The sequence below is a fragment of the Ranitomeya imitator genome, chromosome 5 (assembly GCF_032444005.1).
Source record: "Ranitomeya imitator isolate aRanImi1 chromosome 5, aRanImi1.pri, whole genome shotgun sequence".
Taxonomy (NCBI): domain Eukaryota; kingdom Metazoa; phylum Chordata; class Amphibia; order Anura; family Dendrobatidae; genus Ranitomeya; species Ranitomeya imitator.
Genome location: NC_091286.1, coordinates 565,552,236 through 565,576,653, shown reverse-complemented (window position 1 = coordinate 565,576,653; position 24,418 = coordinate 565,552,236). Strand labels below are relative to the sequence as shown.

General features: G+C 45.6%; 1 protein-coding gene across 1 annotated transcript in view; it reads left to right on the top strand.

Annotated features, from left to right (window-relative positions):
• CROCC2 (ciliary rootlet coiled-coil, rootletin family member 2) overlaps positions 1-24,418 on the top strand; it is a 186,488-nt gene that overhangs the window by 143,829 nt on the left and 18,241 nt on the right. Inside the window, exons 28-30 of the mRNA XM_069726780.1 lie at positions 6,289-6,409; positions 21,578-21,741; positions 23,710-24,150. Coding sequence (XP_069582881.1) covers positions 6,289-6,409; positions 21,578-21,741; positions 23,710-24,150 — 726 coding nt within the window. The remainder of the gene's footprint in view (positions 1-6,288; positions 6,410-21,577; positions 21,742-23,709; positions 24,151-24,418) is intronic.

Below are 24,418 nucleotides of genomic sequence, written 5' to 3'. Positions count from 1 at the left end.
TACCCAGTACCGGGTCCTTCAGTTCCCTCAGCTGGGATGTCACGGTGGCCCGACCCGGACCGTGGCCCTATGAGGGGCGCCCAATATAATGGGCTAGAGTTTGTAGATAACGGTAGTGTTCGTGACGCCACCTGTGGTATTCGTTCAGGGTGACCGACGCTGCTTAGGGGTCCGCTGGGGTGATGTTATGGCAGCTAGATGGTATACCTTCCCACAGGTGAAGTATATTCCCAGGGCTTCCCAGAAGTGTTGATGTTGATGGTGGATGGTGCAAGGCGCGGTAAATAACGAGGACACAATGGGTGCAGTCTCTTTACCTTTACTGAAGGCTTCAGCATCCACAGTCCAGGGTGCCGGATGACAGGGTAGGCAGAGTCCGGCCGGTCTGATGGCAATTCCAGAGTCCCCCTATCCAGGTGGAAATCAGTAGCCTTCCCCTTGCGCACAGTAACGTAGTAGGTCCCTACGTGCATTAGCTCCCATAGGGTCCTCACTCTTGTTACTCTTCTCTCTGTCCCCCAGATGGATAGGACATACCCGTATGACGGTGGTGGCCTGAGGCTATTTTATAGGGAACTAAACAGCAAAGCGACTAGAGACTCAAGGTCTACAAAAATTCAAATTTCAACAGCAGAAAAAAAGGCAGCAACACTTACCTGCCCAGATCTTGGAACAAATGCACTGCAGGGTGCAGCCAGCCCATAAAGCATGATGTTAGCAACACAGGTGCAAAATACCAGATCAACAGCCACTCTCCACATACCCACTCCTGGAGGGGGTGACTGCCCAGTATACAATTGCACAATAAAGGCCCACATAGGGCGTTGTTCACACAATGGTACTGCATAGTGTCTGGTTCACAGCCTATTTGTCACGCCCCTACTTTTCGATTAGGCAGGCTGGCCAGTACACTCCCAATGCATCCCAATGCGAACACCCCTCATGCGAGACCGAACGTGTTTGGGCTTGGCTGCACCCCGAAAAATATAGTGCAAAAAATATACAAAAATAGTGAGGTATTGGTTGATATTTTGGCCAAAATACGCAAGCTTGTAACCCACGCCAAGGGTCCCCACGCTTACGAGTCCTACACTAAACTAAATAGCAAAGCAGTACCATTGTGTGAACAACGCCCTATGTGGGCCTTTATTGTGCAATTGTATACTGGGCAGTCACCCCCTCCAGGAGTGGGTATGTGGAGAGTGGCTGTTGATCTGGTATTTTGCACCTGTGTTGCTAACATCATGCTTTATGGGCTGGCTGCACCCTGCAGTGCATTTGTTCCAAGATCTGGGCAGGTAAGTGTTGCTGCCTTTTTTTCTGCTGTTGAAAATTGAAATTTTTGTAGACCTTGAGTCTCTAGTGGCTTTGCTATTTAGTTTAGTGTAGGACTCGTAAGCGTGGGGACCCTTGGCGTGGGTTACAAGCTTACGTATTTTGGCCAAAATATCAACCAACACCTCACTATTTTTGTATATTTTTTGCACTATATTTTTCGGGGTGCAGCCAAGCCCAAACGCGTTCGGTCTCGCATGAGGGGTGTTCGCATTGGGATGCATTGAGAGTGTACTGGCCAGCCCGCCTAATCGAAAAGTAGGGTGTGACAAATAGGCTGTGAACCAGACACTATGCAGTACCATTGTGTGAACAACGCCCTATGTGGGCCTTTATTGTGCAATTGTATACTGGGCAGGCACCCCCTCCAGGAGTGGGTATGTGGGGAGTGGCTGTTGATCTGGTATTTTGCACCTGTGTTGCTAACATCATGCTTTATGGGCTGGCTGCACCCTGCAGTGCATTTGTTCCAAGATCTGGGCAGGTAAGTGTTGCTGCCTTTTTTCTGCTGTTGAAAACTCTATTTTATAGGGACCAGGACTATCTATCTACCCCTACAGGCCTACTGCATTTTTCTCTTCCCAAAACCTTACTTTTACCTAAAGTACGTCATTAACATTCTATCACTATCTAGATACATATTATCAGCTACGTAAACATTATTAAGGTGCAACAACCAAACATTCCCTTTAAGAGAGAAACTAGTCTTTTCTGAGGTAGTGCAAACAATCAACAAGTCACTAATAAACTTTTAACACTATAGAAACTTTCACGTAGTCGTCAGGAACAGTTTCTTCGCAAAGTCTTCTTGCTTGTAAAACCAGTAGAGAGCACCCTTAAGAAGGTGCAAACTATTTACAGAGGACAGTTCGGGAACCATTCACCATCCATGATTCCAATGTTCCTTTAAAACCATGATGAACTTTGTGCAAAACTGGAACAAAATAGGGATCCCGGGTAAACTAAGGGATCCCTTTAAATGTTAACCCTGAACGGGTTCAAAGCAGCAATGAAAGAACAGTTAACTATATACAGTTTTTCAGGTTTTCAAGGTTTACTCGAGTTCTGGTGGTAGTGCCGGTGGGGGTAGCCCTGTTAGGTAGTGACGGCTACCACCGGGTACTACATAGAGTGCGTCCTCACTCTGGATTGGGGTCTGGGTGCTCACGGTTCTCCTGGCCACGGAGGTCTGCGTTCACTTTGAGCACATGGTAACCGGGGCAGAGGTCACCTGATCGGATGTGGAGTAATAGGGTGATGAGACGGTGATTTCGGGTTTGTATTTGCGGACATGCAGGGCATACCACCCCTTATCACCTCAATGCCGCGTGTACCTGACACGATCACCCGGGTACAGATCCCGGCCTGGGTGCCCTTCAATGAGGTGCGACTCCACGTTGCGCCGATTCACAAAGATTTCAAGGGCGAGGCCGCACTCCTTTATGAAGCCCCAGCCTCCCTGCATATGGAAGCTCACCACGATCCCATAATGCTGGGGGCCCCAATCATCCTCAGACATCTGCCTAGCTTTTGCTTTGGCTTGCAGGTCCCTCTTACGGTCAGCCTGACGTCGAAGCTCCTTCTTTCTAGCCCACTCCTCCTCCTGCTGACGCAGTCGCTGGCGGTATTCCTCATGGGCAATCTCTGCCAGACTCTTCTCCTCTGACTGGTCCCCCCCAGGGAACCCTATCAGGTTTGTGGTGGCGCAGGTCCACTTAAAGGTCATCACCTCTCCCTGGATGTCCACTTTCTGCCTGAGGGGCTGCAGCGGAACGTCTGAGGTCTTCATAGTCTCCCATGGCCTCTCCCACTCTAAGCGACTACACACCCGGCCGGGTGGTGGTGGGGGGGGTGAATCTATGCCCACTAGCAGGGATCCCTCGGCTACCGGGGCAGGGTCGGTGTCGTTACCTGCCTCCGTGGCGTCTCCGGTGCCGATCTCCTCTGCCGCAGGCTGGGGCTCGGACGATTGGCTGCATGGTTGCTTCTCAGGGCCAGCGGTTGCACGCTGGTACAGGTTCCGGAGCTGCAGACACAGCTCGTCGACTTCCGCTCCCAGAACCTCCTGGTTTGTGCGTCCTGGCAGGGTTCCACTCGGCTCCCATTGGCTGGAGCAGTGACGGGTGTTCTCCCCCTCTTCCGGACTACCTCCGCTCGCCATGATGCCAGCCTGGTTCTGCCGAATGGCGTCCAGCGGTTCTTGCTCCTCCTCCTCCGGAGGGCGGTTCCTTCCTCGTCCTCCACCATCCCAAACTAGGAGACGGATCTTCTTCGTTGACGGGCATATTTCCCGGACATAGTAGTATCTGTGAGGGGCTGGCTTGACTTTCGCGCCGTTCTTCCATGCTACGCCCACGATGACACGCCCCACTCCTCCAGCACGCCACATGGTGCTGTAATGGCGGCGGTTTTGGTGTGAAACAGCGCTACACAGTACTTTAAGCAATTCACAGTTCCAATATGATTCTGACACAGTTCCTAGGCGCACATGACCCGAATTCTCAGGCTTAAGTAGATCCTGTTCGTGACGCCAAAATTGATGGATCGCCCCCACGTAAGGGCAATGGGGTACTCGGTACTGGGTACTTCAGTTCCCTCAGCTGGGATGTCACGGTGGCCCGACCCAGACCGTGGCCCTATGATGGGCGCCCAATAAAAGGGGATTGAGTTAGTAGATAATGGTAGTGTTCGTGATGCCACCTGTGGTATTCGGTCAGGGTGACCGACGCTGCTTAGGGGTCCGCTGGGGTGATGGAATGGCAGCTAGATGGTATACCTTCCCACAGGTGAAGTATATCCCCAGGGCTTCCCAGAAGTGTTGATGTTGGATGGTGCAAGGCGCGGTAAATAAAGAGGAAACAATGGGTGCAGTCTCTTTACCTTTACTGGAGGCTTCAGCATCCACAGTCCAGGGTGCCGGATGACAGGGTAGGCAGAGTCCGGACGGTCTGATGGCAATTCCAGAGTCCCCCTATCCAGGTGGAAATCAGTAGCCTTCCCCTTGCGCGCAGTAACGTAGTAGGTCCATACGTGCATTAGCTCCCATAGGGTCCTCACTCTTGTTACTCTCTGTCCCCCAGATGGATAGGACAAACCCGTATAACGGTGGTGGCCTGAGGCTATTTTATAGGGACCCTAGCGTCGCCCTTCCTCCGCGTTGCCACCTTGTCTGCTTAGATTCTTAGGTCGGGCAGCCAACTTGGAATCGACTGTCCTGCCGGTCTCTGAAGTAAAGCGTAGAGTCTATTACTCACTCGGTGTTCCGGCTACCAGATCTGCGCTCAGTGGGAGGCAGCCTGCTCCTACCTGGTCTCCCACTGGTGTTTTACTCCTGTTGCTACGACTTCTGTGCTCACTCACTACGGCACACTTCCTTTCTTGTCCTTTCTTAGGAGGCTGCCGCATGGGTTGCAGGCACAGCTCCGTGTCCTTCTTTTCCCTTCCTGGGCTGAGCCCAGTCTGCTCCTCTCCTCCCCTCCTGACTATCTCTTTCTCCCTCCAGTCAGAACTGCCTAACTTCCTAGCCAACCCCCAGTTTTACCCAAGTGTGAGGAGTGGCCTAATAGATAGAACCCTTCGCTCCCCCTGGTGGCCGGCGTGTGAAGTGCATGTGTGACTGTGATACCTGGCAGGGTGAACTCCTTTGGTGCCATCAGACGTAACATCGCTCCCCCTGGTGAAAGAACGACATTACTGCAACGACAAGGACTCTGGGGCGCTGCATATATAAATGCGCATGCTCCACCTCTGCTCCATTATTGTACATGGAACTGCTGAAGATAATATATAAATAGGCATGCTCCACCTCTGCTCCATTAATTTTCCATAGAATGCTGAAGATAAAACTCATAGATAACATCTTCACGAGGTCAGGACAATGAATCAATGAATGAAGTCGAGCATGCACACTTCCCTCTATTGAAGATGGGGCTCTTTAAGTTAGAGATAGTTGATAGATAGTACATATTAACATTTTTAATGTCTTTCTGCCATGCCAATGAGGCTTTACAGGGAATATGTCAGTATGATCAACCCTCCTAAGCCATCTATATCGGCATGTAGGTCATAGAAACCTGAATAAAAGGATACCTTCATATCTGGGATCTGATGTCTTATAAGAAAAATGTAGATTTCTCTGGAATATGTAAATGAGCTGTTAAGATCTATGGGCCGGTCATAGATCTTCCTGAGAATCTGCCTCCAGAGCTTATTGTAAATGTAAATGGGGCATTACCAGTTTGAGACATGGAATGACTGACAGTCTGCTCTCCTGAGCTACATAGCTCCCTCTGGTAATGCCCATTCCATTTAAAAGGGTTGCCCAATACTTTTAAATTGATGGCCAATCCTTAAGATAGGTGATCAATGGGGGTGCATCACCCAGCACCTCCGCCGATCAGCTGTTCCTGGTACTGGCCGGATGTGCTGAGAGCTGCACAGCTTCATCATCTGCATGGCAGCCATGGCCAGTCACTACACATCCGCCCCCTATGGATTCAAATAAGAAGTGGGTCTGCAATAGTGGGCCGCTGCCACTACTTCTTTGACTGAGCTGTGCAGTTCTGCAACTAAGCACATCCGTCCGACATTGGGAACACCTGACCGGCATGGATATCTCTGGACATCGCATCGCAGATATAATTTTATTCTACTTCCTACGACCTACATGCCTATATAGACGGCTTTGGAGGGGTGATCCTATTGACAGATTCCCTTTAAGATAACTGTTCCTAATATAGAAGTTGCTTTGTTACTTTAATTATCGTTATCTATGTTGCAGAAATTAAAACAAGTTTAATATAGATAATTTCATATAATGGCTAAGTAATGCCAAAGATTTAGTAACCTTTGAAGACACAAATGCCCCTTGTTCTGTCAGCGATCTACACGTCATCTATCTATTTCCTCCTGCATATTTTTACCAAGCACTAACATCATTTTTTTCATTTTCAGGATGAGGCTGGCATACAAATTGTGTCTCTACGCAGACAACTAGATGACAGCTCTAACCATACTGAGAGATTGCAGAACCAGCTGCAGAAACTGCAGAGACAGCTGACCGAGCTCCAGGAAGGTATCGCTTGTGTCCCAACGTTACAATACAGGATCACACCAACGTATTTTCTCTGAGCCAAGAGAATTTTGATCAAAGTGTGATCTGATTTTCTCAAATGTGGCGAAGGTGGAAAAAAATGTCTCCATCTTCCCCATTCTGTCAGTCTGTGAAAATTGGTCCAATTTGTTGGACAGACCCATTAACTTACATGACCTAGTGCAGTCTGATTTATGGCTGCAAATCGTTCATGCTGCAATTCACTCCTCGGACAGACTTGGTCCGAGGAAAGAAAAAAAAATCAGACCTGTGCACGGCCCATAGAACAACATTGTTCTGAGTGCGATCCGATGCTGTGTCGGATCACACTCAGGCCGGCCTCACACTCCGCGTATAAAAATACTGTCCGTATTTTACGGACGTAATACGCCACAAAATTCAAAAAATGGTGATCCGTAAGTACTCCGTAGGCAGGGTGTGTCAACGTATTTTGCGCATGGCATCCTCTGTATGTAATCCGTATGGCATCCGTACTGCGAGATTTTCTCGCAGGCTTGCAAAACCGACATACGGACATACAATGGATCCATGTGCTCAAAAAATCGTAAAAACATATATACTGTCTATATATACAGTGGGGCAAAAAAGTATTTAGTCAGTCATCAATAGTGCAAGTTCCACCACTTAAAAAGATGAGAGGCGTCTGTAATTTACATCATAGGTAGACCTCAACTATGGGAGACAAACTGAGAAAAAAAAATCCAGAAAATCACATTGTCTGTTTTTTTAACATTTTATTTGCATATTATGGTGGAAAATAAGTATTTGGTAAGAAACAAACAATCAAGATTTCTGGCTCTCACAGACCTGTAACTTCTTCTTTAAGAGTCTCCTCTTTCCTCCACTCATTACCTGTAGTAATGGCACCTGTTTAAACTTGTTATCAGTATAAAAAGACACCTGTGCACACCCTCAAACAGTCTGACTCCAAACTCCACTATGGTGAAGACCAAAGAGCTGTCAAAGGACACCAGAAACAAAATTGTAGCCCTGCACCAGGCTGGGAAGACTGAATCTGCAATAGCCAACCAGCTTGGAGTGAAGAAATCAACAGTGGGAGCAATAATTAGAAAATGGAAGACATACAAGACCACTGATAATCTCCCTCGATCTGGGGCTCCACGCAAAATCCCACCCCGTGGGGTCAGAATGATCACAAGAACGGTGAGCAAAAATCCCAGAACCACGCGGGGGGACCTAGTGAATGAACTGCAGAGAGCTGGGACCAATGTAACAAGGCCTACCATAAGTAACACACTACGCCACCATGGACTCAGATCCTGCAGTGCCAGACGTGTCCCACTGCTTAAGCCAGTACATGTCCGGGCCCGTCTGAAGTTTGCTAGAGAGCATTTGGATGATCCAGAGGAGTTTTGGGAGAATGTCCTATAGTCTGATGAAACCAAACTGGAACTGTTTGGTAGAAACACAACTTGTTGTGTTTGGAGGAAAAAGAATACTGAGTTGCATCCATCAAACACCATACCTACTGTAAAGCATGGTGGTGGAAACATCATGCTTTGGGGCTGTTTCTCTGCAAAGGGGCCAGGACGACTGATCCGGGTACATGAAAGAATGAATGGGGCCATGTATCGTGAGATTTTGAGTGCAAACCTCCTTCCATCAGCAAGGGCATTGAAGATGAAACGTGGCTGGGTCTTTCAACATGACAATGATCCAAAGCACACCGCCAGGGCAACGAAGGAGTGGCTTCGTAAGAAGCATTTCAAGGTCCTGGAGTGGCCTAGCCAGTCTCCTTATCTCAACCCTATAGAAAACCTTTGGAGGGAGTTGAAAGTCCGTGTTGCCAAGCGAAAAGCCAAAAACATCACTGCTCTAGAGGAGATCTGCATGGAGGAATGGGCCAACATACCAACAACAGTGTGTGGCAACCTTGTGAAGACTTACAGAAAACGTTTGACCTCTGTCATTGCCAACAAAGGATATATTACAAACTATTGAGATGAAATTTTGTTTCTGACCAAATACTTATTTTCCACCATAATATGCAAATAAAATGTTAAAAAAAACAGACAATGTGATTTTCTGGATTTTTTTTTCTCAGTTTGTCTCCCATAGTTGAGGTCTACCTATGATGTAAATTACAGACGCCTCTCATCTTTTTAAGTGGTGGAACTTGCACTATTGCTGACTGACTAAATACTTTTTTGCCCCACTGTATATATATATATATATATATATATATATATATATATCAGTGAGACACATATATATATATTAACCCCTTTACCCCCAAGGGTGGTTTGCACGTTAATGACCAGGCCAATTTTTACAATTCTGACCACTGTCCCTTTATGAGGTTATAACTCCGAAACGCTTCAACGGATCCTGGTGATTCTGACATTGTTTTCTCGTGACATATTGTACTTCATGATAGTGGTAAAATTTCTTTGATAGTACCTGCGTTTATTTGTGAAAAAAACGGAAATTTGGCGAAAATTTTGAAAATTTCGCAATTTTCAAACTTTGAATTTTTATGCAATTAAATCACAGAGATATGTCACACAAAATACTTAATAAGTAACATTTCCCACATGTCTCCTTTACATCAGCACAATTTTGGAACCAATTTTTTTTTTTGTTAGGGAGTTATAAGGGTTAAAAGTTGACCAGCAATTTCTCATTTTTACAACACCATTTTTTTTTAGGGACCACGTCTCATTTGAAGTCATTTTGAGGGGTCTATATGATAGAAAATGCCCAAGTGTGACACCATTCTAAAAACTGCACCCCTCAAGGTGCTCAAAACCACATTCAAGAAGTTTATTAACCCTTCAGGTGTTTAATAGGAATTTTTGGAATGTTTAAATAAAAATGAACATTTAACTTTTTTACACAAAAAATTTACTTCAGCTCCAATTTGTTTTATTTTACCAAGGGTAACAGGAGAAATTGGACCCAAAAAGTTGTTGTCCAATTTGTCCTAAGTACGCTGATACCCCATATGTGGCAGTAAACCACTGTTTGGGCGCATGGGAGAGCTCGGAAGGGAAGGAGCGCTATTTGACTTTTCAATGCAAAATTGACAGGAATTGAGATGGGACGCCATGTTGCGTTTGGAGAGCCACTGATGTGCCTAAACATTGAAACCCCCCACAAGTGACACCATTTTGGAAAGTAGACCCCCTAAGGAACTTATCTGGATGTGTGGTGAGCACTTTGACCCACCAAGTGCTTCACAGAAGTTTATAATGCAGAACCGTAAAAATAAAAAATCATATTTTTTCACAAAAATTATATTTTTGCCCCCAATTTTTTATTTTTCCAAGGGTAAGAGAAGAAATTGGACCTCAAAAGTTGTTGTCCAATTTGTCCTGAGTACGCTGATACCCCATATGTGGCAGTAAACCACTGTTTGGGCGCATGGGAGAGCTCGGAAGGGAAGGAGCGCAGTTTGACTTTTCAATGCAAAATTGACAGAAATTGAGATGGGACGCCATGTTGCGTTTGGAGAGCCACTGATGTGCCTAAACATTGAAACCCCCCACAAGTGACACCATTTTGGAAAGTAGACCCCCTAAGGAACTTATCTAGAGGTGTGGTGAGCACTTTGACCCACCAAGTGCTTCACAGAAGTTTATACTGCAGAACCGTAAAAATAAAAAATCATATTTTTTCACAAAAATTATATTTTAGCCCCCAATTTTTTATTTTTCCAAGGGTAAGAGAAGAAATTGGACCTCAAAAGTTGTTGTCCAATTTGTCCCGAGTACGCTGATACCCCATATGTGGCAGTAAACCACTGTTTGGGCGCATGGGAGAGCTCGGAAGGGAAGGAGCGCCGTTTGACTTTTCAATGCAAAATTGACAGGAATTGAGATGGGACGCCATGTTGCGTTTGGAGAGCCACTGATGTGCCTAAACATTGAAACCCCCCACAAGTGACACCATTTTGGAAAGTAGACCCCCTAAGGAACTTATCTGGATGTGTGGTGAGCACTTTGACCCACCAAGGGCTTCACAGAAGTTTATAATGCAGAGCCATAAAAATAAAACAAAATTTTTTTCCCACAAAAATTATTTTTTAGCCCCCAGTTTTGTATTTTCCCTAGGGTAACAGGAGAAATTGGACCCCAAAAGTTGTTGTCCAATTTGTCCTGAGTACGCTGATACCCCATATGTGGGGGGGAACCACCGTTTGGGCGCATGGGAGGGTTCGGAAGGGAAGGAGCGCCATTTGGAATGCAGACTTAGATGGAATGGTCTGCAGGCGTCACATTGCGTTTGCAGAGCCCCTAATGTACCTAAACAGTAGAAACCCCCCACAAGTGACACCATTTTGGAAAGTAGACCCCCTAAGGAACTCATCTTGATGTGTTGTGAGAGCTTTGAACCCCCAAGTATTTCACTACAGTTTATAACGCAGAGCCATGCAAATAAAAAATAATTTTTTTTCCACAAAAATTATATTTTAGCCCCCAGTTTTGTATTTTTCCAAGGTTAGCAGGAGAAATTGGACCCTAAATGTTGTTGTCCAATTTGTCCTGAGTACGCTGATACCCGATATGTGGGGGGGAACCACCGTTTGGGCGCATGGGAGGGCTCGGAAGGGAAGGAGCATCATTTGGAATGCAGACTTAGATGGATTGGTCTGCAGGCGTCACATTGCGTTTGCAGAGCCCCTAATGTACCTAAACAGTAGAAACCCCCCACAAGTGACCCCATATTGGAAACTAGACCCCTCAATGAACTTATCTAGATGTGTTGTGAGAACTTTGAACCCCCAAGTGTTTCACTACAGTTTATAACGCAGAGCCGTGAAAATAAAAAATCTTTTTGTTTTCCCACAAAAATTATTTTTTAGCCCCCAGTTTTGTATTTTCCCAAGGGTAACAGGAGAAATTGGTCCACAAAAGTTGTTGTCCAATTTGTCCTGAGTATGCTGATACCCCATATGTTGGGGTAAACCCCTGTTTGGGCACACAGGAGAGCTCGGAAGGGAAGGAGCACTGTTTTACTTTTTCAACGCAGAATTGGCTGGAATTGAGATCGGACGCCATGTCGTGTTTGGAGAGCCCCTGATGTGCCGAAACAGTGGAAACCCCCCAATTATAACTGAAACCCTAATCTAAACACACCCCTAACCCTAATTCCAACGGTAACCCTAACCACACCTCTAACCCTGACACACCCCTAACCCTAATCCCAACCCTATTCCCAACTGTAAATGTAATCTAAACCCTAACCCTAACTTTAGCCCCAACCCTAACTGTAGCCCCAACCCTAGCCCTAACCCTAGCCCTAACCCTAGCCCTAACCCTAGCCCTAACCCTAACCCTAGCCCTAACCCTAACCCTAGCCCTAACCCTAGCCCTAACCCTAACCCTAACCCTAGCCCTAACCCTAGCCCTAACCCTAGCCCTAACCCTAGCCCTAGCCCTAACCCTAGCCCTAACCCTAGCCCTAACCCTAGCCCTAACCCTAGCCCTAGCCCTAACCCTAGCCCTAACCCTAGCCCTAACACTAACCCTAACCCTAACCCTAGCCCTAATGGGAAAATGGAAATAAATACATTTTTTTTTATTTTTCCCTAACTAAGGGGGTGATGAAGGGGGGTTTGATTTACTTTTATAGCGAGTTTTTTAGCGGATTTTTATGATTGGCAGCCGTCACACACTGAAAGACCCTTTTTATTGCAAAAAATATTTTTTGCAATACCACATTTTGAGAGCTATAATTTTTCCATATTTTGGTCCACAGAGTCATGTGAGGTCTTGTTTTTTGCGGGACGAGTTGACGTTTTTATTGAAAACATTTTTGGGCACGTGACATTTTTTTATCGCTTTTTATTCCGATTTTTGTGAGGAAGAATGACCAAAAGCCAGCTATTCATGAATTTCTATTGGGGGAGGCGTTTATACCGTTCCGCGTTTGGTAAAATTGATAAATCAGTTTTATTCTTCGGGTCAGTACGATTACAGCGATACCTCATTTATATCATTTTTTTATGGTTTGGTGCTTTTATACGATAAAAACTATTTTACAGAAAAAATAATTATTTTTGCATCGCTTTATTCTCAGGACTATAACTTTTTTATTTTTTTGCTGATGATGCTGTATGGCGGCTCTTTTTTTGCGGGACAATATGACGCTTTCAGCGGTACCATGGTTATTTATATCTGTCCTTTTGATCGCGTGTTATTCCACTTTTTGTTCGGCGGTAGGATAATAAAGCGTTGTTTTTTGCCTCGTTTTTTTTTTTTTTTTCTTACGGTGTTTACTGAAGGGGTTAACTAGTGGGACAGTTTTATAGGTCGGGTCGTTACGGACGCGGCGATACTAAATATGTGTACTTTTATTGTTTTTTTTTTTTTATTTAGATGAAGAAATGTATTTATGGGAATAATATTTTTTTTTTTTTTTCATTATTTTGGAATATTTTTTTTTATTTTTTTTACACATTTGGAAAATTTTTTTTTTACTTTTTTACTTTGTCCCAGGGGGGGACATCACAGATCAGTGATCTGACAGTTTGCACAGCACTCTGTCAGATCACTGATCTGACATGCAGCGCTGCAGCCTTCACAGTGCCTGCTCTAAGCAGGCTCTGTGAAGCCACCTCCCTCCCTGCAGGACCCGGATCCGCGGCCATCTTGGATCCGGGGCTCGAGCAGGGAGGGAGGTGAGGAGACCCTCGCAGCAACGCGATCACATCGCGTTGCTGCGGGGGGCTCAGGGAAGCCCGCAGGGAGCCCCCTCCCTGCGCGGTGCTTCCCTGCACCGCCGGCACATCGCGATCATCTTTGATCGCGGTGTGCCAGGGGTTAATGTGCCGGGGGCGGTCCCTGACCGCTCCTGGCACATAGTGCCGGATGTCAGCTGCGATAAGCAGCTGACACCCGGCCGCGATCGGCCGCGCTCCCCCCGTGAGCGCGGCCGATCGGCTATGACGTACTATCCCGTCCAGGGTCAGATAAGCCCAGGGCACCTCGACGGGATAGTACGTCTAAGGTCACAGAGGGGTTAATATATCATACAGCGCTACATAGCTTAAAAGCCGGTAATTCAATTGCCGGCTTTTCCTATCTCCTTCACAAACCCGACATGATATGAGACATACTGTAGTTTACATACAGTAAACCATCTCATATCCCTTTTTGTTAGTAGTGTGTATGTGAAAAATTTGGGCGCTCTAGCTATTAAAGGGTTAAATCGCGGAAAAAATTGGCGTGGGCTCCCGCGCAATTTTCTCCGCCAGAATGATAAAGACAGTGACTGAGGGCAGATATTAATAGCCTGGAGAGGGTCCATGGTTATTGGCCCCCCTGGCTAAAAACATCTGCCCCCAGCCACCCCAGAAAAGGCACATCTGGAAGATGCGCCTATTCTGGCACTTGGCCACTCTCTTCCCACTCCCGTGTAGTGGTGGGATATGGGGTAATGAAGGGTTAATGTCACCTTGCTATTGTAAGGTGACATTAAGCCAGATTAATAATGGAGAGGCATCAATTATGACACCTATCCATTATTAATCCAATAGTATAAAATGGTTAAAAAACACACACATTATTACAAAGTATTTTAATGAAATAAATACACAGGTTGTTGTAATATTTCATTATACTGGTAATCCACCTGAAGACCTTCGTTCTGTAAAAAAGGTAAAATAAAAAAACAACAATATCCCATACCTTCCGATGATCAGTCTCGTTCCACGCTGTAAATCCATCTGAAGGGGTTAACTAATTTTACAAGCAGAAGCTCTGCTAATGCAGCTGTGCTCTTGCCTGTAAAACCCCGGGGAATGAATGGAATGTAGGTCAATGACCTGTAGTGTCCTTCAGTTGCGGTGATGCGCCCTCTGCTGGATGTCCTCATATGAACTCGAGACTGGGAACTTTTCAGAATATTTTCAGTCACCTGTCATAAGCCATACAGATTAATATATAAGCAGAGCACCAAATGCATACCCCTCCACAGGCCGCCCCAGAGCACGAGCATATCATTATGGCCGGGGTCACACTTGCGAGTTCAATGCGAGAAACTCGCGCATGAAGTTCTGGCACTGTCGCAGGCACTCGGGACCGGAGCGTTCGGCTGCATAGAAATACATGCAGTTGAACGCTCCGGTCCCGAGTGCTGGCGGCTGTGCCGGGACTTCATGCGAGTTTCTCGCATTAAACTCACAAGTGTGACCCCGGCCATAATGATATGCTCATGCTCTGGGGCGACCTGTGGAGGGGTATGCATTTGGTGCTCTGCTTATATATTAATCTGTATTGCTTATGACAGGTGACTGGTCCCTCAGTCACCTGCCCCTATTTTACATAATGCATATACTATGGTGTGTTAAACAAAAAAAAAAATTAACATTGATCAAACTGGCGCCTGCGTTGTAGCATGATGCAATGACTAATATGCATATATGCATTTATGATTTAGTCATATAGTGTTGTGGGAAAAAACAGATCTTCATCAAAACAGTGGCAGCGCCATTTTGCTGGAGAAAATTTTTTTTTTGGATCCATCAAAATGGCGCCGTGGTGCCTGCGCAGTAGCATCTATTACCGATAGATCAGTTCACAAAGTTAGGCATAGGAAAACAGCAGCACCGCACCAGAGCAATGGCTTCAAGCACTGTTATAGCTGTGGATCCCCTTAATAACTGAAATATCACAGCCTAAATTCAAACAATAGATGGCGCTTCTGCTGAAGAAAAATTCATATGCATCCAAGATTGATGAAAAAGAAGAAAAACAGCGGCGCTCACCAGTTTGAAAGCAAATATTCAGTCCTTTATTACACCCTTCACGGTGTGTTCAAGCCCCATGTGGACGTGCAGGTTCAAAGAGGCATGCAGGGGAGGGACGATGGCCGTTTCGCGACTGAACGCTTCAACGGGTCCACTTTTTTTTCTTACCACACAATATTCTATACATTATGTAAAACAGAGAGCAGGTCAGTCAGTGAGGGATCAGTGACCTGTCATAAGTCATACACACGAATACCTAAGCAGAGCACCACATGTCCATGTGACTGATGTCTTCAAATCCAATCTAACCTCTTAAACTGTACAGATAATGCAGGACTGCCATTATAAGTATGATTTCTGCTTTTTAAGAAAGGTAGGGGGTGGTCAGAAAGAAGTCCAAGATCAGGCAACAGATCAAGCATACAGAACTCAAGGCACAGGAGAACAAACCTCACAAGCTGAATGTACATCTGGCAGAGTTCTGAGAGACACAGCTCAGTTAAGAAGCATGGCAATTACCTGGAATAATGAACACTTTGATACAGCCGATGCCTCCCAGTCTCAGATAGTCTTGGATAGTCAAGCTGTCAACACACTGACAGCTCAGCACACCCCTGTACCAGATTAGATGATCAAGCTGTCAATCAAAGTACTGACAGCTTCAGCACAGCCCTACACCAGATTGGATGGCCGAGCTGTCAGTAACTTCATCCTAGACACACTGAGGGGTGGAACCATGACGGAAACCTATATTGTTGAGCATGTAGTCAGGTCTGCCAGCAGAATGTGATAGAGTAGAATACAGTGAGAAGGTTTATATATAGTTTTGTGGGACGTATTTATTTATGAATAGTTAATTATCCAGGTTTTGGCCTTAGGCCGGGGTGACACTGGCGACTTAAACGGACGAGTGCAATGCGATAAAAAATCACATTACACTCGGACCAATGTTAAGCTATGGGGCAGCTCCCAGCAGCTGATTTTTTGTCGGCCGTTTTCCTCAGTCCGAGACAATCGCAGCATGCTGCGATTGTCACGGACACTCAGCTGACTGTCGGCTCACTTGCACCCATATAAGCCTATGGGTGCGAGTGAGACAGCGCACACCACTCAGATATCATCCGAGTGATGTGCGTTAAACGCTGATCCCGGCAATGGAGGAGATTAGTTTCTCCGCCTCCTCCGCAGCTGTGCTCCGATCCGCTCTGTGCAAGAAGCTCGGAGCACAGACGCACAGAGCGGATCGAGCACAGACGCATAACACTCGGCTCCTGCTGGCAGCAGAGCAGAAGCCGAGGGTCATTAGCATATCGCATCGGATGCAATATGCTAGTGTGACGCCGGCCTTAGGAGTCCAGTGGGTGATCTCATTTGATGACACAACCAAGAGGACACTGTTGTAAGTCCAGATCCCTGCCAGGTTTCCACAAACAGCTCGCCCTTACACAGTCATTGAGTGGGACTGCTCTCTGGCCACCAAGAAGGGATTTAAATCAATAAATAACATTTTATATGGAAGCTTTCATAAAGCTATTACTATTCCTAGCTCCTCCTGCTTTATGACATATTAATGGCAAATTGAATTATATGTTCATCGTGACAGGTTGTCTTTAAAGGGAACCTGACAGCTGATGCATGCTTCCCAATCCACAGGCAGCATGTGTAAGACAGTGGCTGCACGATTCCAGCCATAAATGTTTACCTCTGAAGCACTGCAGAGTTTCAAAGAAAAATATAGTTTATTAGTTGCTGGGGACCGAGCCGTGCTAGAGACTAGTAGGACAGAATAGTCCCTGGTGGCTTCCCCCGCCCGCTGCCCTGGATTGACAGGTCTTTGCCTATATGTGCACATAGAGACCTGTCATTCCAGGGCAGTGGGCAAGAAGAAGCCAGGAACTCGCCTGTCCAACTGGTCTTTAGCGTGGCTTGGTCCCAGGCGGCTTTCAAAGTATGTTTTTCTATGAAACGAAGCGTCTGGGTCAAATATACCTGTCTGAGATAATGTAGCCAGGGTCAGATACAAGTCCACTGACCGGGCAGCAAGTGTCAGCTGTCAGGTTTACTTTAATATGCTAAATGGCAAATGAGGGAACTTCTCACGCTACACTGAAATAGTCATGTGTGAAAAGTTTTCTAGACTTAGAAATAATTTCATGTCACCTTTTCTGTGCTCTCGTTTATGTTTGTGAAGTGTTCACAGCCTGGAGCTATGTTTTATAAGGGTGTGACCCTACAGCCATAACAAGGAGTTAGGAAGGGAGGGAACTTTATCCTATTTTCTGTACGAGAAGCTTCACAAGCCGTAACATAATGGCCCGGATTATCACATAAATGGGGAACATCCCTTTTTGTTCTTTAAAATCCATCTTCACTAATGAATTGTGTGAAATAAAAGACACGATGACAGCTTTTTACATTTCATGCTCACACAAGGATGACAACTCGTTTAGGTCTGTATTCAACACCCCACCTCTGGAAAACTCATGCCGAGTCACACAAGGTGATTTTTTGGGGCACAATTCTTGGTGTTCTTAGTTCAGCAAAGGATACAAGGAAACGTATGGCTGTGAAACATAAAGTATATCTGCATGTTTGTAAAGAATGTATTATTTCAGTGTGTAGTGTAATGGTCCATTTACTCTGAACGATTATCCTGATCGCACGTTCCTAGGAATGCTTGTTTTCCCGAAACGTGCAGTCTAGACGGGAAGTCAATCAAAACGACAGGTGAAATGATCATAATTCTCGGCAGCATGTCCTATAAACAGGACTTGCGCTGCCTATAACAAGGCCAACGTTTGCATTCTGATCAATGTATTACAGATCATTCAGTGTGAATCTGAAGAACGGTGTGCCCGTGTACTCAGGCTAGCATGTTGCTGGTCTCCAGCCATTTAGCACTGCGTATTGCACGTTCAATGCACTGAGTGGTAGATTAGCACTATATTCACTGCCTTCAAATCTGTAGGCTGTAGGGTCTCAGCTCTCTGGTAGCCATTTGGATATGCACATGCACAGGGGAGTTTTAGATCAAAACAGCATAAGGTTTATTGTCCATCATCCAAGAAGTATCGTTTCTCCTTGCGGAGAGTGATATGATAAGCATGTCGAGGTGAGGAGACTTAAAGCTGCAATGCTCCTCTGGGAAATATGCAAATTGTCTCTTCAGAGAGGAAGAGGACTAGAACTCTAGTGCCACCTATTGGAAGTAGCAATCCAAACAGTCAATGTCGACCCGTTAACGAGCCTTGTCGAGCCGTTAAAGGGTCAACATTGACTGTTAGGATTGCTACTTCCAATAGGCGGCACTAGAGTTCTAGTCCTCTTCCTCTCTGAAGAGACAATTTGCATATTTCCCAGAGGAGCATTGCGGCTTTAGTCTCCTCACCTCGACATGCTTATCATGTCACTCTCCGCAAGGAGAAACGATACTTCTTGGATCCCGGTCAGACGCCTCTCAATCAGCCAAACCAGATCTCCACTTTGCACTGACGAGGGGCAGTACCCCGAAACACAGTGTCTGCAAATTGAGATTCTGGTTTGGCTATTATCCTAAGTCATGTGACAAGGCTCGTTAAAGGGTTGACATTGACTGTTAGGATTGCTACTTCCAATAGGTGGCACTAGAGTTCTAGTCCTCTTCCTCTCTGAAGAGACAATTTGCATTGTCCATCATAAACTTTATAGCTCCAAAACGAAAACAGCCTTCCTTCAATACAAGTGCATTATATAAACAGTCCTTTCTTCAGGTACAATGAACAAAGTAAATGTAGCAGCCTCACTAGTCTTGGTTTTCCAGGCAGAATTAACCCAAGTAGTATTAAAAGCGGTCACCATATACCTCTGTCCACTCTGCTAAGTTAACCCAGCTGCTGTTATTAGGCCTGTAAGCCCCGGGCTGGCTTATGGGTACCAAACTCTTTTTGTTGTTCCTAAATTGCGGGTCCCAATATCCAGTCAAATTAACCCTCTCAGTAACTTGTTTCTGGTACAGATTTTTACATCACTGAGGTCAACCACCTCTGTAGCACATACTGCCTTTCAGGACCTTACCTCCTGCTTTCTTAAAGGGGATAATTATATCATGGCAGAAAGTATGTGTATCCTTCTGGTCATATGGATGTTATATTGCACTCAAGCTTTTCATTATATATAAAACATATACAAAAAGAACTACATCTGCAAAATATCAATATTATACCAAAAATGAATGCATTTAAGCACTTGAACTTGCTCTTGTTGATATCTCAGTCTGAGCAGACCCTCTGTGAACTTTGATTCTGTTCTGGAGCCATTGGAGGTACACAAGGGGAGTGGAGACCCCATAGGCAGATCTAAAATTACCCTGTCTGCCATAAATGTCCCTATATAGGTTCTGCACCTGTCGCCGAACAGGAACCTAATCCCTGCCTGACCCTAGCGATAGGCCAGACATAGAGAGGGGGATGGGGTACCACTAGTCAGTTCCCACTAAAACTAAACACAGAAAGGGTAGACGGATGGGGGTGGGAACACTTATCTTGAGAAGACAACCAAGATGTCACACCAGCAATCCTCCAGGGGTCCTCAGGGAAGACACTAACCGACTGGTAGAACTTCCAACAAGACTGAGGCAAGTATGAGCTAACACCCACATCATGCTGCAGCAATTGAATGTATTTAAACATTCATCACAGGTGTGTGATTAGCAGTAGAAGGTAGAAGTAACTATTGGGTCCTAGATGGAGAAGGATATTGTTCCAAAACAGAGATGCAAAAATCAAGAAGGTGCTCGAGTTAATCGCAAAGATCTTCTACAGTCAGATCCAGTATGACTGTCTATCACACCTGACACACTCGTGACAGGCTGGCGTTGAAAATGCCATTCTTAAAAACTGGGTAATGACAGAGTAAGAGGATCTGATTCATTAATAAGTGCACGCCATTTATTGAATCAGGGTCAATTTATAAGTTGCGTGCTCTGCTCCTCCATGCGTCTGAGACTGGAGTAAAGGTACCTTCACACTCAGCAACTTTACAACGAGAACGACAACGATCCGTGACCTTGCAGCGTCCTGGATAGCGATCTCGTTGTGTTTGACACGCAGCAGCGATCTGGATCCTGCTGTGCCATCGCTGGTCGGAGCTAGAAGTCCAGAACTTTATTTGGTCGTCAGGTCGGCGTGTATTGTCATGTTTGACATGGAGCTAACAACCAGCGAGAACGAGAAGTGAGTCGCCGTTACGTCACTGGATCGCTCCTGCATCGTTCTGGAGTTGCTGTGTTTGACGTCTCTACAGCGACCTAAACAGCGACGCTCCAGCGATCGGCTCGTTGTCTATATCGCTGCAGCGTCGCTGAGTGTGACGGTACCTTAAGATTTCTGGTGTAAGGTATTCCAGAAATTGAATTATCCATGTGAATTATTATCCACTTATCCATATGAATTGGATTGCCATACATCCTGCCCCAGCTCCGCCTATTTTGGTGGAGTTGAATGGAACATACTGTATGTGAAAACGCCATAAGTCACAATATGTTTGTGCAACGTTGTGTAGCACAAAAATGTTGCAACTTTTCAGTGTTTTACGTCAGAAAACTAGTGTAAACACTTTGATGAATCAGGGCCTGTAATTCTAGTCTTTCATACATGACTCATAAAGACAGCTGCGGTCCATAAGCCCCATTAGAGCATGCAGATATCATGGAGGCAGCTCTCTGCTCATTGAGCTAGATGTACGAGAGCAGCTCCCGTTCTGATGGACTTGATCCATCCTTGGATTACATTGACAGACATTCATCTAAACAACAACCAAGTAATATTACATTTTCTTTAAAAGTTTTTCTCTGATCAGACAACCTTGTTAAGAAATGACAGGGGCAGGGATGCTTATTTGCACCTTGTGGGGTTATTTTGTGGGTGTTAGAGCTACTGAAGGGACCCAATCAGTTTCCTTAACTGTCCCAACCGCTAATGTGATTTACTCTGTATTATTAACACTGCAGACTTTTAAAAATTATACAGCAGTGTTGCATATGCTAATGAGGCAGGACTAGTCCAGAGGGATGTCTCTTCTCCCGGACTAGTCCAGGCCTATAGACTTCTCATCAGGATTCTTGGGGTGATTGACAGACTGCATACAATACTGCGTTACGGTAGGACCATTATGCAGGCTGCCAGTTATGCCTTTGGAAGTGTAATGAAATGATCCGGGACAGGACGAGCCAGGCGGAAAAGGCACTGCGGAATAATAATCCATTCATCAAAGATTACAACATGACTAACGCACATCACACATTTTATCAGAATGAATAAATCTGCATGCATACCTCTACAGTAGCGCTTGAGGACAGTCACGGGACATTACAGATTTCCTTTAGTTTAGCCTTGAAACTGATCCTTTTATATCATCACAGCATTTTTATTGCATTAAAGGGCAACAGAAATCAGAGGAGCGTTTGGGCACCGCTCATACAGAAATGCGTCTGCTGCAGGACAACTTGCGTCAAGTGGAGATAGACCGACAAGCCACAGGAGAGCGCGCCATAAAACTGGAGCACAGTTTACGTGTTAGTGAAGATGAGAAGAGGGACATCCAGGTATGCAGGAGGGAATAGAGCGCTAATAATATGCATAGTAAAGGAAGGTTGGGCAGGCTCCAAAGCAACGTGTTATACCTAGAGTATCTCTGTTTTCATTCCAGTTCTAATGCTGTAACCTTAAGCTGGTTGTATGCTCACACCTACAGTTTTATGTTACCTGTACTGGGTTTGTCCGTAAACACGAATGTCTACTCCACCCATTAGTTGGATGTATTCTCTTAGGCTTCTTTCACACTTCCGTCTTCCAAATCTGCACAGGATCCGTCAAGACGTTGAAATGACGAATCCTGTGCAGATTGTGGAAAACGTGTGCACTTGGCCCGTCTTTCTTTTTTTTTTTTAATCAAATATTTTTATTAAACAGTAAGAAAAATATAAGTAGATTACATTGCTGTAAACAGTACATACATATGTTCTGCATTTTCAATAAACTTTTTAATCCCAAACCAGCTTCCCTCCCCTCCCCCCCACCCCCGGAGACCCAAGAAGAACCACTCCGATCCTCCCAAACGTCTATCCTTAACCAAGAACAAGAAGGTGTCATGTCAATACTGCTCCCACGGGGGCAGAGTACCCAAAAAACTAGAAAACAATCTCCAGATCACGCCGACTTGAGCCAAGGATTCCACAACTTGTTGAAAAGGTCCATCTTGTTTCTTTTAGAATAAATGCTCTTCTCCAATGCCACGATATAGTCCACTTGTGTCATGAAATCTCTTCTCGTTGGTGGCTCTACCCTTATCCAAAACTTAGCGATTGGGCCCATCTTTCTGACGGACCCGTCGAGGCTATGTGCACCCGTTGTGTATGCGTCTTCGCAGCGGTTTTCTGCTGCAAAAACGCATGCACAACACAAACCAGGTTAAAAAAAATAAAAAATCGCAGTATTCTCACCTACCGGCGTTCCCGCGCAGCTATGCTCCCGGAAGCTAGCGTTCCTAGTATTACATTGTGAAATCGAGAAGTCGTGGTCTCGCGAGACTGCGACTTCTCACTAGATATCGCAATGTATTACTAGGAAGTAACGCTAGCTGCCGGGAGCATCGGTGACGCTGCGCTGGAACGCCGGTAGGTGAGAATATTGCGATTTTTTTTTTTTTTTTTTTAACACTATATCTTGTTACTATTAATGCTGCATAGGCAGCATCAATAGTAAAAGGAGAAAGAGAGAGAGTGGGAGAGAATTTCCCTGGCGGGAAATTCTTCCACGTATGCTCTCTTTGAAAAGGCGGGACTTGTCGCTGGATTCCTGCTTTTCACAGGCAGCGACGCATCCTGCGCCTATAGGCTTCCATTGTAGCCAGTGACGGGCAGCGCAGGATGCGTCGCTGACCGATTTTCCGAGGTGCAGAAAATACGTTCCTCTGAACATTTTCTCTGCCCGACGGAGTGTTTTTTAATGCAGGATCCAGTGAAAGATGGATGAAACGTATGGCCATCCGTCACTAATACAAGTCTATGGGAAAATGCAGGATCCTGCATTCTCAAAAAGTGAAGGATTGTGATGGGAGCTGAAAGACTGAAGTGTGAAAGAGGCCTTACAGTAGAAGTCTGTTGGGAAAGCCCCCTCAGAATCCCTGTGTGACCTTCTGATGCTCCCCACAGTACCTACAGTAGGAAAGGTGTACTTAAAAATGTAAAAAAAATCTGGAAACAAGTATTCTCATAATGCACCCAGGGTCTTTCATAAGTTTAACTATATATGCCCACTTTTGACAAACGTTGTGTGCATTGGGGTTGTAATACCAGTCGTAACCTATAGATAAGAGTGGCAGTGTTTCTGGAAGAAAGCAGTCATATACTGTATTCCTATTTAACCTCTATAGTTGTATTAAAGGACCATTGTGTCTGAAATCAAACTACTTTTCTGCCGAGTCCGAAATTTATGCTAACACTTAAAGAAATGTAGTTCTTTTAGTCATGACGCAGTTGTTCTTGCGGGTGATTGCTCATTGATTCTTTCAGGAGCGACTGTGCCGGGCTCGTACTGATGAAGGAAGGCATGAGCTTGAGAGCAAGAGCCTAAGAGAAGTGCTTGAAGCCTCAGAGAACCGTGGCACGGATCTGGAGCTAAGACGCCGATCTTTGGAGGGGGAACTGGAAAGGACACGTCTTTGTCTTGCAGAGAGAGAAGCAGAAGTGCAGTCGTTGCAGGACAGAGCTCATTCTTTGCAGGAGCACCTGAAAGAGAGCGAGGATAGGGAGGCCGCTCTGCAGCGGGAGGTTCAGCGGTTAAGCCTTGCCTTGTCCAGGGCACAGGATGGCGAGCGGCAGCTGCAGGAGAAGTCACAGGGGCTGGCACAAGCACTTGGAGAAGCAGCAGCTGGTAGAGGGAACTTGCAAGATGATGTGACCAGACTACAAGAAGCATTGACAGCTGCTGAGCAAGACAGACGAGTGTTACAGGTAACAGACACAATACGGCTATGTTCACACGCTGCGGATTTTGCTGTGGGTCCACAGCAGTTTCCCATGCCTTTACAGTACAATGTAAACCTATGGGAAACGCAATCCGCAGTGCCCATGCTGCGGAAAAAAACGGCCGGAAACGCAGCGGTTTACATTCCGCAGCATGTCAATTCTTTGTGCGGAATCCGCAGCGGTTTTACACCTGCTCCATAATAGAAAACCGCAGGTGTAAAACCGCAGTGGAATCCGCACAAAAAGCGCGGTA